Consider the following 14,256-nt stretch of genomic DNA (forward strand, 5'->3'; position numbering starts at 1 on the left):
GATCAGGAGAACACGAAGCTCGTCTCTCGAATTGCTCCTTTGATCAAGAGTTCGTGAAGGCTTTTCCAAGGAAAGAATGTCTGATTTTATGGCATCTTAGTTTCATTTTCTTTTCTTCAGAGTCGAACTTCATCCAAAGAGAGAAGGTGAGATGAGTAATCTCAGCACGAGTGAGGGGGGAAAAAAATCCAAGGCCGAGATCAATTTCTTCATATGGAAATAGAAAAATCAGTGTCAACGAATGACCACAAAATAAGCTAAACCGAACGTGTCGAGGAAAGAGTAAAAGGTGACCAAGCTGAACGTGCAAGACCCACCCACACCCTTGAAAAGCTATCTCTTTTATAATGAGCCTGATATTGACTAACACACCCGATAAACAAAGCAATGACCCTCTTGCCGATTGCGATAATCGTTACTAATCATCAATATATAATTCCCAGAGCATCATCGCTCCGAGGACCAAGTTCCAATTATGTCGATAAATAAAGGGTCCGCACGGCTCGAATCATGTATCACCAGCAAATACCTTATCACGAATAGCGGGCAAAGGACCGGAGCAATACTAGAATGACGACGGGCAGGAAAGAAAAATCGAACAATGATGCTGGCATACTATACTATAGCCGAGAAAAGAATTGACTAGGGAACGGTCCGAAGCCGGAGTAGTCACTGACGGTGATTCATCCAAGCTCGAAAGTTTCTTAATGCTCGGTCCTTACAGAAACACTGTACAAAAGCAAAGGTCCGACGACTTGAAATGATGCCCTGTCATTTCCAGCACACGAAAAGCAACATCTGAGGGTCCAGCCACTAATAATTACAGGGCCAACCGGGCTGGGCCACGAGCCATCTGCAGCACAACCCGAATTGAATGACATCTTTTCATCCCCTTTCCTGGAAATTTGGCAACTACACTAACTAAAGGCTGTGATGATATCTTGTGCGGATTATTAAATCATTGCACGTGGTACTATTTTCATCTTCTATGGTCAGACCTCTCGCGTCGAAGCTCGATAAAACAAATCGGTAAAAGAACTTAATGACAAGGATGTAACTGTAATTCATGACATATCTTGCTGTTGTTCAATCTCAGCTTAAGTATATGCTACTGTTCTAGCGATTCACATGTGGATGTCAGAAAGGAGAAGATACATTGGGCAACCTCTGTACAGTCATAGTCTCCTCCAGCTCAAAAGAGCAAAGAAGGCTGTGTAAAAATCATAATGCCGGTACACAATGAGAAGTAGTGACGCCAGCAGAAGAATTCTTCAGAGTCACCTCCAGCATACCTGCACCATAAAAAGGAGAGGGACACTCCCGGCACAGAACCGACATATCTTCTCCTTAAAAAAAAGTATGAACCGACGGTTACGGAGAAACACCATCCCTACTCATTCACGAATCACAACCCTCAAACTATTAACATGCATTCTCCTCGATAGTACTGGTAGAGTGGCTGGCATGCACATTCATATCTTCATAATTTAAGATGCACAACCCCTCTGAGCAGGCAACCAGCGTCCTCAAATCTGCAAAAGCATGACTGAGTAATGATAAATCAGAGTATTGGGGAACAATAAAAAGTATAACAGAGACAACAGTTAGATTGCATTACAAGCACTAGATGCTTTCAATCAAATAAGTGTCGAAAAAGAAGTCGCACCATGGAACTAATCAGTCTCTCAGTCACAACAGGAATTGCGCTTGGCAGGGACTGGCACACGCCATCACAGACTTACATCCCATGCTCCGCAAGATAAACAAACAAAAAAGGGAATCAAAAGGGGAAAAGAATCACAAGAGTCCCCTAAGTACAACTCATAACCTAAAGAAGAAATTCAACTAATAGGAATGGGAGATATAATGTTCGAGAAAACCAGGTCATCCTGTCTCTTCTAGCAAAAGAGCTTTATAATCATTGTAAATTAATATAGGCAAAAACACATTGAGTAAGACATAGCTGTCTATTGTGTCCTTACACTTAAATAACTGAATATCTGCCTGGTTGGGCTCCGCCCGGAAGTGATAGTGCTGCATTGGTGACGTCCTCCAAAACACGTTTCAATTCTGCTTTAGCTCTCTTGACAGATTGTTCGGTAGGACCTTCAATGAACAAGTAGAGCTTCCGCTCTCCATGAGCTGGTGGTTTGCCAGGAGGGAAAAACTGACCCCTGGTGGTAATGGCTGCACCAGTCCATTCTGAAATAGGGCCCAAAGTTTCCTTGTGGGTGACTTTCCACCGAGCATTCTGAGGAAAATCATTTATCTCCAACTCAGCCTCATAGTGCTCGGGCATGGCATCAGCTTGAATCTTTGCAAGATTATGCTGTAGATTGATGGCAGCTGCTATGGCTGCAGCACGGGCAGCCCCGTCAGTGGGCAAAACGGGCAGAGTCCCTGGTAGAACTGCAGAAGTTGTGGAACCAAGAATACTGGGAAGGGCAGCAGGAAGTACATTTGGTATCTGACCAACTGTGCTAGGAGTCACATTTGAAGCTGTGCTGGCTCTGGAAGCCGCAGCAAGGGCAGCTAATTGAAGGGCAGCCTGCTGTGAGATGTCACCACCTGCCTTCCGGACCCCATCATCATCATCATCCGAATCAGACTTGTCTTCATCAAAGCCATATTCTTTGGCCTGTGCCTTTTTGGCCGCTCGCCTAACTTCATCCTCCTCTTCATTGAACTTAAAACCACTTCCGCCATAACCAGTCCCGTGAGCTTGCTCAAGCCCCTGATTCACTTTAGCCATGAAAGCATCAGCAAGGGCTTTTAGATCATCAGGAACTACTTGTTCAGAAAGTTCCAAGGCCTTGACAAGATCTGGCGCATATCTAGCCTCATCCTCTGATATGAATGTTATAGCACAGCCTTTACGACCAGCTCGACCTGTCCGACCAACTCGGTGGACATAATCTTCATAATGATTAGGAACATCAAAATTAATCACCAGTTCAAGCTCCTTCACATCGAGTCCCCTGGCAGCAATGCTAGTAGCAATCAGTAAATTGCATACGTTGCTCTTGAAATCATTTATTGTGGACTCCCTGTCTGTTTGATCTTTGGCCCCATGAAGTGAAAGACACGGATACCCATGTCTTAGCATATCTCTAAACAAATCATCACATTTCGCCTGGGTATGAACAAATATTAAGATCTTTCCCTTCTCATACCATTCACCAAGCAATTCTAACAGTCTCAGGAACCTTTCACTTTCCGGTCTCACCTCGACTAACTGGGTTATGTCCTTGTTCACAACACTCCTGCCACCAACCTGAATTTCCACAGGTTTGTTCAAGACTCTACGGGCCAGAATCTCAACCTGACGAGGAAAAGTGGCAGAAAATAGAACAGTTTGACGGTCTGGACGGATATTTTGGACAATTCTAGTGATCTGAGGTTCAAAACCCATGTCAAACATTCTATCTGCTTCATCCATGACCAAGTATGTGACCCTACGCAGATTCGTTATCTTCCCCCCGCTAGTGCAAAGAATGTCAATCATCCTACCTGGGGTACAGACAACAATCTCAGTACCCCGCTTTAACTCGCTAATTTGCTGGGCAACACCAGAACCTCCATAAACAGGCACACATCTGACACCAATTCCTTTGGCAAACTTCTTTATATCACTGTGTATCTGCTGGACAAGCTCTCTCGTAGGTGCCATCACCAGACCGATTGGCCCATCTCCAGCTACAACAGGTGGCTGGTCCTTGATGTGCCTCAACATTGGCAGCACAAATGCAAGGGTTTTGCCTGAACCAGTTTTTGCAATACCTATGCAGTCCCGACCGCTCATGATTACCGGGAGAGCCTGAGCTTGAATTTGCATTGGCTTCTCATAATTAAGCTTTTTTATAGTCTCCAGAATTTTACTCGTGAGTCCTGTCTGGTGCCATGTTTTAATCGGTCTTGGCACATCTTTTCCATGAAGCTTCAATTCCAGCTGTTTTCTGTACACAGCTACCTCTTCAGCACTCATCCTCGAGATCTCCTTTACTTCAATATAAAAGTTCTTGCGAAATGGTTTATAATCAATCTTAGAATGGTCAACTATGGACAGTTTTTCAGCTTTTGTCTTCTTGACCCTTTTCATGAACTCATCATCATCTTCATCTTCTAAAGGATCTCCTTCATTCTCAAGATCTCCATGGTCAGATTCGGAATCCTCCCCCTGGATAATTCTTCCCATAGACTTACTTGGACCATTCCTCGCCAGTTTTCCATTACTAATATTATTTTTCTTATCTTTTCTCTTCATGTCTGAATTATCGTCAGCAGCAGTTGAAGTAGGAACGGCATTATTCAGCTTCTCCACTTCAGGTAACACCAAATCATTCATGAAGGCATCCAATGGATCAATTTCCTCATCTCCACCAGCACCATTTTCCCTTTCTTCTAAATCTGGAGCAGTGTCTCCATTCTCAGAATCCACCACCATAGCATCCCCAGTTGTATCATCAGTAAGTTCATCTTCGTCCACATCCATATCTGGTTTCATCGTGGGAGCACCCTCCTCATCGTCAGATTCTCCTTCAAGAGTCCATGCCTTTCCAGATTTTTCTTCTTCTTCCACATTCACTTCACCCCGCTTTTCCCTCTCCATCTCTTCCTTCTTTCTCCTCAGCTCCTGCCACTCTTGAACTCTTCTCCTCCTCTTTTCCATCTCCTCATCCAATTTCTTTTGCTCATCCTCTAATTCCTCCTCTCGAGTGGGCTTATCGTCTTTATTCTCTGAATCCTCCTCATCAGTCCTCCTCGGGCTATCTTCGTTGTTCTCACGGCGCTTGCTTCCCCCGCTCCTACCCTTTTCACGATCTCTTTCTTCATAATTTTCATCATCATCTCTCCTTCGACGTTTCTTGTCGTGCTCCTGGGAATCATCTTCACTATAATCACTATCAACTTCCCGACGCTTTTCCCTTACTCGTATCCTTCTCTCCCTCTCCCTCTCCTTCTCTCTCTCCTTCTCCTTCTCCTTCTCCTTCTCCTTCTCACGTTCCCTCTTCTCTCTTTCTCTACTTCTCTCCCTATCTTCCCTCTCGCGTTCCCTCTTCTCCTTTTCTCTCTCCCTCTCCCTCTCTCTCTCCCTCTCCTTCTCCCTTGCCCTCTCTCTCTTCTCCTTCTCCCTCTCCTTCTCTCTATCCTCTCTTTCTCTATCCCTTTCCCTATCCCTCTTCTTTTCTCTAGATTTCTCCTTCTCACGGTCACGACTCTTTACTCTATCCTTTTCCTTTTCTCTATACTTATCCTTCTCTCGCTCCCTTTCTCTTTCTCTCTCATACCTCTCATCAGAATCACTACTCTTCTCCCTTTCAAAACGTCGACTATCGCGCTCTTTCTTTTCCTTCTCCTTATCTCGATGTCTCTCCCCATTCCTCTCCCTTTCTCTTTCCCGATCATGATCATGATCTCGATGAGCTTTCTTTGATTCTGCCTCCTTCCTAGATTTATGTTTTAAATCCTCCATTATTTGTCCCTGCAAAACATGAACCAGCAGACATACTAAGCGTGACCAGATTTAGTTGTTTGAAAACACCAAAAGAGTCATAGACAACAATTAGAAGTTCAAGCTTGAACAAACTAATGTCACTAGTTTCAAGCTATTGAGAAAGGAAGTACACCACCAGCCAAACTTGATAATCACTATTCAATCAAAGAGAACATAAAAGGTGCATAGTCCATATATCAAATTATGTAAGGGGCTTGTCTACCGGTGGAAACATGCAAAATAAGGAGCTGAACTCAGGTTAAAAAAAATTATGCTAAAATTTGAACCAAGTCCCAAGCTGAACTACACCATCGTCCAGAGAGTAATGATGTTTGACAGGAACAACGTAATGTCCTATGTACTAGAATTCTAGAGGGGATAATCCCCAAGCCTTCAAAATTTTTTCAAGTGAACACCTTCTTCACAAGATTATTGCAAGCAGCTACAAAATTCAAGCCTTAAACTGAATATCGTTGAGAAAAATATAGATATTGCACCTGAGAGCTAATGAAGAGAGGAAAATTGGGAAGATTAAAATACTCATATTCAAAGAAAAAATGCAAATAAAAAGGAGAAATGGGCCAACTTCATTCTCGAGATTATTGGAATTTGAAATGGTTCAAATAAACCATAAGACGGGAGGCAATAATTAATTGATACAGGCAATTCAAGTAAACCCTAAAATCAGACACATCAAACAGTCAAAGCAATGCATGCCTCGGATTGAGCACACATAAGTCTTTTGATGCCGAAAACTGAAGCTCCAGTCACACTTAAAGCTCATGATTTCACACACTCTTTATTCGATTTACAAGATTCATAACCATCTTCAAGCCCTGAATTAAATGCCACGGAGCAGATAGAGAAACTCTACCAAAGAGCTAACGAATAGCATAGCATAGAAAAACAGGAAGATTATAGTATGAGTCCAGGATAGCCTTCGAAAGAGGAATTAAATTGAATGAAATGCCACGGTTTCCCCTCACTCTCTCGGGTCGACAAGCTATCTTTCACTTGTAGGCCGTCCTCCCTATCCATAAAATTTAACCTTCCTGGGGTAAACCCATCACCTAGTGCCTGTGCTAAAACTAAGCCAGTGCCCATGATGCCGCCCAGAAATGATAACCCAGATAAACTGGCGGGCGCCAACTATTCGCGGCAATTCGCCGCGAGCCGCAGAGCTAGACACGAATGACGAAACAAAGCGATTCAGCCACACAACCCACGCATCATAGCCCCTTCGAAATCCAAACCCCGCGGCTCAACCGCAGCCTTAACCTCAATCCGCAGCATGCTAATCAAGTTCTCGCCAGACGCGCGCGGCGGCGTCTCGTTCCCTCGATTCCAGCTCGATCGAGCGAGATTCGCGCGGGCCGCGTGCCCTAAGCGGGCGGCCGCGTCGCGCACCGTGGATTTCACCGAAGGAAAAAGCTAACGACGAGAGATGAGATGAAACAGTTGGGAGGAATCGAAGACTCACGAGCTACGCATGGAAAAACCGAAGCGGCGGAGAGAGGGGGGAGAGGGGGAGGGCCAAAATCGATCGCCGCCGCGTGCGGTGGCGGTTCCGGTGCAGTCGCGAGGAGGGATAGAGGGCACGAAACTGAAGACGGTCGAACGAGATTGAAGAGAGTAAATCCCTATTAAGGTGAGACCGACCGCCTATTGCAGTACCTTACAAATTTTTTCCCTTTTTCTGTTTTCGGCGATGAACTTTCGCAAAATTATTTAAAGTCCGGTCTAAAATTTTTTCTTTTCAATTGAGTCCTTCTCTTTTCCTTCTTGTTTTTTGGTTAATTTTATCCTACCATCGAATATTTGAACGGAACGCGAGAGCATTATATCAATGGCGATCGGGACTAACTGCTGAGATGAAAAAAATAAATATATATATGAACGAAAATTTGAAAGAGAGAGAGAAAGAGGAGAGACCAAGAACAAGTTTCGACTGAAAATATTAGGTGGGCCAATGTTGTCACGTAAACGAAATGACACTCCATTCATTAATCGCCACGAATCTAAGTGCGGCTCACGTTTCAGATTTAGTCTCTTCTTTACTCTCCTCCTTCTCCTTCTCCCTCCCTCTCGCCTCCTCTCCCTCCTTTTCGCTTCTTCTTCTTCTCCAGGCAGGTATCATCTATTTCCACATCAATTACAGCTTCGACACTAACTCCATCGACGCCTTCAACACCACCTGGTTGTCCAATCGCTTTTTTACTAACAGTCTCTCCTCCGTCATCAGTCCACTCATAAAATTTTCGTCCTTGCCCATGCCCATGCACTCGCCCTCACCCAAGCTGCGAGGGTCAAGCCCTCGCTAGATCGAGCGAGAGCAATCCTTGCCTCCGGCCATAGGCCAAAGGGAAAAAAAGGGAAAAGAAAAAAGTAAGGAAAAAAAGAAGAAAGAAACTGTGAAGAAGAAAAAGGGATTGATCAGTGGGGCCCACCTAAACACGTGGCGAGCGCTGAATGAAGTATCATATAGCTTACGTGGCAAAACCGTCCTACTTAGCTCAGAATCAACCTTTGGATATGATAATGAGAGTTTCGTTGGCACTGACCATTGCGGCGAGCACCGTATTTGCTCAGTTCCACAGGGTTCTCACCCAAAAACTACCGCGAAGATCAAGCGACCCTCCGGCCCTCCTTCTCTTTCCATTCGTGGGTACGACGCAAGTAAATCTAGTCTTGTTGCTCGAGCCTAGTGACGATCCGACCATCGCCCGACGAAATTTTTTCTTTTCTCTATTTTCGTCGTCAAATGGACCATTTCCAAGAAAAAAGTAATTCACCTCATCTGTAAAGTTCTCATCGGTCGCGCGGGACGTTAGCACGATCGTCGCATTCCCATCAAGCCTTTCTAGCGAAAAGGATCAAATTGAAAAGAAACACATAATTCGGTGGCCAAAATGGAAAAAAAAAAAGACAGAAACTAATTTTCCGCCGAAAATAAGGAAACCAAATTGTCCCCAAAAAAACAACGAACGGAGCGACAAAAATCCCTAGAAAAATCTCCCGAGCCAGCACCACATCCAGCTCGCAGCCATGGCTTCCCAGCGAGGCGGCGTCGTCATCACGGTCCCCGTCCTCGTGCTCTCCGTCCTCGGCGCCGCCGTCTTCCTCTTCTTCCTCTTCTTCTCCCTCTCCTCCTGCTCCTGCCCCGCCGCCTCGACCCCCGCCGGCGCCGCCTCCTCCGCCGCCGCCGGCGCCGTGCCCGGGCACGGCGAGGGCGGCGGCGGTGCTAGGGGCGGGATCAAGACGACGGAGGCGGATATAGAGTGGGTGCGGGATCAGATCCGGGCCAACGGGTTGCATATGCAGGACAACGTGCTCCGCAAGGGGATCAACCCTCGCACCAGGGCTCAGCAGCTCGAAGATCTTAACCAGTAATTTGCTTGTTGTTCTCTGCTGTGCGCAAGTGAAATGCTTTATGCTGTTGCGGTGTGCTAAGAGTGATCGTTCGTGTCAATGCGGGTGGCAATTCGCGTGTCCCGTGCTGCCATCTCGTTGCTACAGTAACTTGAGTCTTGACCAATGTGATCAAAATTTGATATTTCTGTTGCTCGGGTATGTCATGCTGAGTTCAAACAATGGTGCACAGTGTCTTGTCGGATTTGACGTATCTCCCGGCGGTTATTTTGCAGCTGCAGATGTAGTCTTGGGTCGTGCCATCATTTCGTGTCTTGAATTTGCAGCCTTTGTTTTGTATGAATGAATCTGTGTACCGGCTTTCGCTGAGATTTGTAGAATTAAGTTGGGAGCCTATATACAGTTGCATTTGGTTGCTTTTTCTTTATGCTTCGGCTCCAGAATATGCTTTTGACTGTATGTTCTTCCTTGATGTTGGATCTTGAACAGAGATTGATGTATTATAGATTGTTCCATTCTTGTTGATGTGAAATAAACTTGATGGAAGATTAGACGAGTTTTTATCTGAGACTTTGAAGTAGATTGTCATCTCCACGGGGTATGTCACACGTACTATTACCCATTATAGTGTAAATATGCATTTTTCACTAAGTAATCTCTTGCACCTGGTGGATATGTGTTACCATACATCTTCTTTTATTTGTATCATCGTGCTTTCAAAGATATGATTATTGTCTTCAAATATCCAGATTCAAGGGCATATCCCATTACGAAGAGCCAGATGCAAGCAACCATACTGCCCTTCCTTGTCCTGGGGAGCTTCTCGTCGAAGAGCATCATAGCTACTATGGTGAGCCTTGGGCTGGGGGTCGCGATGTGTTTGAATTTCTCGCGGAGGCTGTGCACCTTAAACCTGGCTCACGTGTTCTTGAGATTGGATGTGGGACGCTCCGAGTTGGCTTGCATTTCATTAGTTACTTAGATCCTGATCACTTTCACTGCCTAGAGAGGGATGAGCTTTCTTTAATGGCCGCATTCAGATACGAGCTTCCGTCACGTGGTCTGTTGCATAAACGCCCTTTGATTGTGCGGGGCGAGGATATGGACTTCACCAAGTTTGGTTCTGGAAGTACATATGATCTGATATATGCTAGTGCTGTGTTCCTGCACGTGCCTGATAAGCTTGTATGGGTTGGACTGGAGAGATTGGTGGGCAAGTTGAAACCTCACGAAGGACGCATATTTGTTTCACACAACGTAAAATTCTGCTCACGATTGGGAGGTGAGGAGTGTACAAAGAGGCTCACAAGCTTAGGGCTTGAGTATGTTGGCAAGCACACGCATGACAGCTTGCTCTTTAACCACTATGAGATTTGGTTTGAATTCAAAAGGTTTAAGGCTTAGAATATTGGGACTGTAGAACATTCGAAGCAAGAATGAAGCCTGCAGCATCCACCCATTTTTGCAGGGTATTGCTGTATTGCTCTTTGACAGATCCTGGGAGAGGCTTCACCATCCGGCGGACGATGTACAAATGCTAGATCGGAAGTAAACAGCTTTTGCAGCTTGACAGTTGAGGGGTTTGTACCATAAATTTGATCGTGATTTGTAGTTTCAATTTTTTGGGTCTTTCTCTCTGATCGTTGATGTTACACTTGAAGAAAGTCAATGGAATTTGTCGGGTCATAATATGTATCAGATGCTGGTTTATCATTTCATTGATCTGCCACACATGTATGCTGTCCAGCTATGAACTCTTTAGAATCCCCATGTGCTGTAGTTTCTGTCTCATGCGAAATGAGTTACTGAATTCTGCTTTGTAGTTTCAATTCTGTCTTCTTATTCCGACTCTTGATATCACAGTGGAAGTTGATAGAGTTTATGAAGATGAATGAGATGCAGATTTTGCCATTTATATATGCGGCATATTTCTCCTATCTGCCAATGAGACCTTTGAATCCCAATTCAGTGTGGTTTATACAGGTCAATGGGTTCTAAGACTCTTATAATCGGTGAGCCGTCGAGGCGTCCCTAGTATGTGCCATTTGGTTGAATCAGAATGCTGAACCATGTTGTTTGTCTTTTTCTTTTACAGTTTTGGGTTGCAAAAATTGAGAACATCTACTCTGGATCGTATTATTTAGGCTTGTAGCTTGTAGCCTACGAGACATTTCCCAACTTCTGCCGATGTGAACCACCCTCCGAAATTTTTGTTATCTTAATTAAAATATTGCACGAGCACTTTGCAGCCTCCAGTCAGGTACATCTCCAGATACCCTGATTCAATCCCTCTATGGAACCAGGAACGTCACTTCCTTTTTGCAGTCTGCATATCAGGCTGTGCATCTGAATTTCTTCTTGTATGAATTCAAGACCATTCTAAAGATCAGAAATCTCTCTCTCTCTCTCTCTCTCTCTCAAAGCTCGCTTATCTCTGCAGTTCGCAAGAGAGCTAGCAATCTAGCCACCAAAGGCTGGTCCCTGTTGTCTCTGGAGTAGATCCATGAGAGCTGATCCCTGTTGTCTCCATCTCTAGTTACTACTTAACTTGTTTCCAAGAAGATATTGGTTAGAGTAATTATGATGAACAAAGCCAATTGCACATCAATAATCAACAGGATCAATAATGCCATCTTACTTTTAATAGCTATGATCCATCAGCAGGCATTAAGTAATGGTTCTTTTTTCCACGCATTCATATTGCTCAATAGGATAAAACTTGATTTCATTTGAAAGAAATACTTAGAATATTTAAATATTAAATCATGTTTTTATTTAATAACTTAAACTTTTAGAACAGTTGACAGTGATCCCATATACTGTTACATAATTATCATAGAAGGAGGTGCTGAGTTCAAATCTTTCTAGGCCCCATTTTGTTTCCCAAATTATATATTTCCACGCTTTAGGCAAAGCTCGCCTTCATCTAATAGTTTAAACTTTTGAAATAATTGGCTACTGTCTCAAAATTTGTTTACGAAAACCATCCATTGGACACAGCAAAAGTTGTTAGTTATGAATCCCAATTATGTCATGATGATTTCGTCATAGAACTAGGCTGATAAATTCTCTTACGATAGTGAAATTTTTAAAGAGGATGCGTGCATCGATGCGGTTTGCCCTGTGTCCATTTTCATTGAGACATTAAACATCTCCAAATCTAGAAGACTTTTCTGGTTAATTAATACCCATTATCGCATCATCCACTATCACCCTCTTTAGTGTAGTATTCTACTTTGTAGGTTAAAGAACTAATAATGCACATACACAGATTATCCATATCCATTCATAGTGTCATACTCCACTAAGCGAAAGCTTTCTCTTTAAGCATTTACCACTGCAAGAATGACAGTATATAATGGCACAATCTCCTCTGAGAAGTACAACAGAAGGTGTGCTCCTCAAAAGTCCTACAAAGTTCGGCATCTCTCAGCATTAGCAGAAATGGCTAAATACTTCACTTTGTGCTTCCTCCTCTTGCTCGTCCTCTCGTGTGGTACCTCATTTTTTACTTCCGCCAGAGCTTTGGGCCAGATTGTTTGATGCTTCCTCTTGTACTTGACATTTGAGCATTTGTCTACTTACTGCATTACCCAGTGCAAGAAAGATGACAGCTTTAGCTTTTAGATTGTTGCTGTCTTAGTAACTTTATGCATGAGATCTGCAAATGTAGGGAAAAACATAAGTATAATTTTACAGGAAAATCATGTACATATGTGTCGAATTGAAGGGTACTGTCTTCTAGCAGCAAACAGAAGATGAGATCAAGACTTTTTCCAATATTAGAGAGCTAATTTTCTTTCGAGTTCTAGCCATCCTGTTCATAAGCAGAGTGATAGGAAGTCTGCTCTCGAATTAACACCAGCATCAATGGAAAGATCTCAACTGTTTCGGAGACAAAGTTCTCAAAATCACAAGCACCACTTCTTGTAACGTGTAACTAGCGTACATAAAATGGGATTCGTCTCATGGTCGGAACTTTTTAATGCCCACAGATGAGGAAAGGGTCTTCTTAGCAGAAGCAAAAGATTGCTACAAAGTTTGGACCTGCAAAGGCGGCGACAGATGCTGGGAGGATTGCAGGAACCGGTTCAATGGACGAGGCATGTGCGATCTTTATACCGCGCCTCCTGTTCCGAAGCAATGTTTCTGTGCTTACAAGTGCTGAATTCGGATTTGTATTAGACAGCAGAACTGTCACTTGTGTATAAGTAAGAGGGTTGGTGTGTTTCTACTTCTCAAGACCTGAAATGCTTCATTACCCATCTTGTTTTTGTGTCTTCTTCACCCACTTGGGGATAAATGTAGGAATGATGAATATCTTCCAAGTTTCAAGTAGTTGTGTCAGAAGCAAGTAATGACTCGTGAAGGACTAAGTGGGAGACTAGTATTGGCACTAGCCCTGTACAATTATAAGGAAATGAAATAATCTAATTGCTATAGCATGTTGAATTCTCTATTTAATGACACTATCCATACATAGTCGATGACAGGCACTCAAAACGGATGTAATCATTCCGACCCAAAAAAAAAAAACGGATGTAATCATAAGGAAAACAAATTTGACAAAATATGAATAATTTAAGAATAAGTGCACTGGAAGTCCTAAAATTTGTCATGAAAGTACAATTGAATTCTAAAACTTACAAAAAGTTCAATTAAGCCCTATAACTTGTCAAATTAGTGTAATCAAGTCATTCCATTAACTTTGTCTAATTTGGCTAACGGAAAATGCTGACGTGACATTTTTTTTTGTTTTTTTCTTTCTCCTACGTGGCCAAAACGACGTCATTTTGGTCAAAATTTGATTTTTTAATACAAATTTTCTTCAAATTATATTAAAAGTAAGAAAAAAATTAAAAAAAAAAAGAGAGAGGAAGAAGCAGGCGTAGCCATCACTGCTGCCGCCACCGCCCCACCATCGTGCCGGTGGGGGAATGGTTGGCAGGGGTCACCGGTTTCTTCCTCCTTTTTTGTATTTTTTTTTTTATAAATTCTGATTATTTTTTAATATAATTTTATTGAAAAGTTAGTTTGATCAAAACAACATAGTTTTAATCTTACATTTCATGTTTTAGCCACGTAATTGTCACGTAAGAGAGAAAAAAAGATAAAAAAAATCATGTCAGCATTTTTAATTAGCCAAGTTGAACGAAGTTAATAAAAGGACTTGATTGTACCAATTTAATAAGTTTTAGAACTTAATTGCACTTTTTGAAAGTTTTAGGACGCAATTGCACTTTCGTGACAAGTTTTAAGACTTTTAGTGTACTTATCCTAATAATCTAATAAATATATGGGTTATTTACCAATCGTTATGCATTAAAATGAGCAAATTAACGTGATAATTCTTTTCATAGAGAATATAATTAAGATTTTGGAGGGAAAATGGA

General features: G+C 42.9%; 3 protein-coding genes across 7 annotated transcripts; 2 read left to right on the top strand and 1 right to left on the bottom strand.

The window, feature by feature from the left end:
• Positions 1–1,039: 1,039 nt before the first annotated feature.
• On the bottom strand, positions 1,040–7,121 carry LOC115685912 (DEAD-box ATP-dependent RNA helicase 42). Of its 5 annotated transcripts, none has more exons than XR_004006283.2 (3): positions 6,975–7,121; positions 1,667–5,482; positions 1,040–1,532 (listed from the first exon to the last, which is right to left on the bottom strand). XR_004006283.2 is itself a non-coding variant. In XM_030611060.2 (3 exons), exon 2 carries the CDS (start codon positions 5,471–5,473, stop codon positions 1,985–1,987), a length of 3,489 nt encoding a protein of 1,162 aa, XP_030466920.1. In that variant the 5' UTR covers positions 5,474–5,482; positions 6,975–7,121; the 3' UTR covers positions 1,040–1,532; positions 1,983–1,984. The 5 variants fall into 5 exon arrangements, 2 of the variants coding, with proteins under 2 accessions (XP_030466920.1, XP_030466923.1); XR_004006284.2 differs by having other exon boundaries at positions 1,040–1,546; XR_008816768.1 differs by having other exon boundaries at positions 1,619–5,482.
• Positions 7,122–8,467: 1,346 nt separating this feature from the next.
• Positions 8,468–10,782, top strand: LOC115685954 (uncharacterized). Its single transcript, XM_056312219.1, has 2 exons — positions 8,468–8,880; positions 9,613–10,782. The coding sequence occupies exons 1-2, from the start codon at positions 8,540–8,542 to the stop codon at positions 10,265–10,267; spliced, it is 996 nt and encodes a 331-aa protein (XP_056168194.1). The 5' UTR covers positions 8,468–8,539; the 3' UTR covers positions 10,268–10,782.
• A 1,301-nt stretch (positions 10,783–12,083) lies between these two features.
• Positions 12,084–13,077, top strand: LOC115685930 (putative defensin-like protein 184). Its single transcript, XM_030611086.2, has 2 exons — positions 12,084–12,359; positions 12,859–13,077. The coding sequence occupies exons 1-2, from the start codon at positions 12,209–12,211 to the stop codon at positions 13,029–13,031; spliced, it is 324 nt and encodes a 107-aa protein (XP_030466946.2). The 5' UTR covers positions 12,084–12,208; the 3' UTR covers positions 13,032–13,077.
• Positions 13,078–14,256: the final 1,179 nt, after the last annotated feature.

Source organism: Syzygium oleosum, unplaced genomic scaffold (genome assembly GCF_021117445.2).
Source record: "Syzygium oleosum isolate NSW1041296 unplaced genomic scaffold, Sole_v2.1 Sole_v2.06, whole genome shotgun sequence".
Classification (NCBI taxonomy): domain Eukaryota; kingdom Viridiplantae; phylum Streptophyta; class Magnoliopsida; order Myrtales; family Myrtaceae; genus Syzygium; species Syzygium oleosum.

Coding starts and splice junctions, on each gene's coding strand:
- LOC115685912 (XM_030611060.2), bottom strand. CDS start 5,473: ATGGAGGATTTAAAACATAAATCTAGGAAGGAGGCAGAATCAAAGAAA.
- LOC115685930 (XM_030611086.2), top strand. CDS start 12,209: ATGACAGTATATAATGGCACAATCTCCTCTGAGAAGTACAACAGAAGG. Junction 12,360..12,858: donor CTTGCTCGTCCTCTCGTGTG/GTACCTCATTTT, acceptor TAATGCCCACAG/ATGAGGAAAGGGTCTTCTTA.
- LOC115685954 (XM_056312219.1), top strand. CDS start 8,540: ATGGCTTCCCAGCGAGGCGGCGTCGTCATCACGGTCCCCGTCCTCGTG. Junction 8,881..9,612: donor CAGCTCGAAGATCTTAACCA/GTAATTTGCTTG, acceptor TCAAATATCCAG/ATTCAAGGGCATATCCCATT.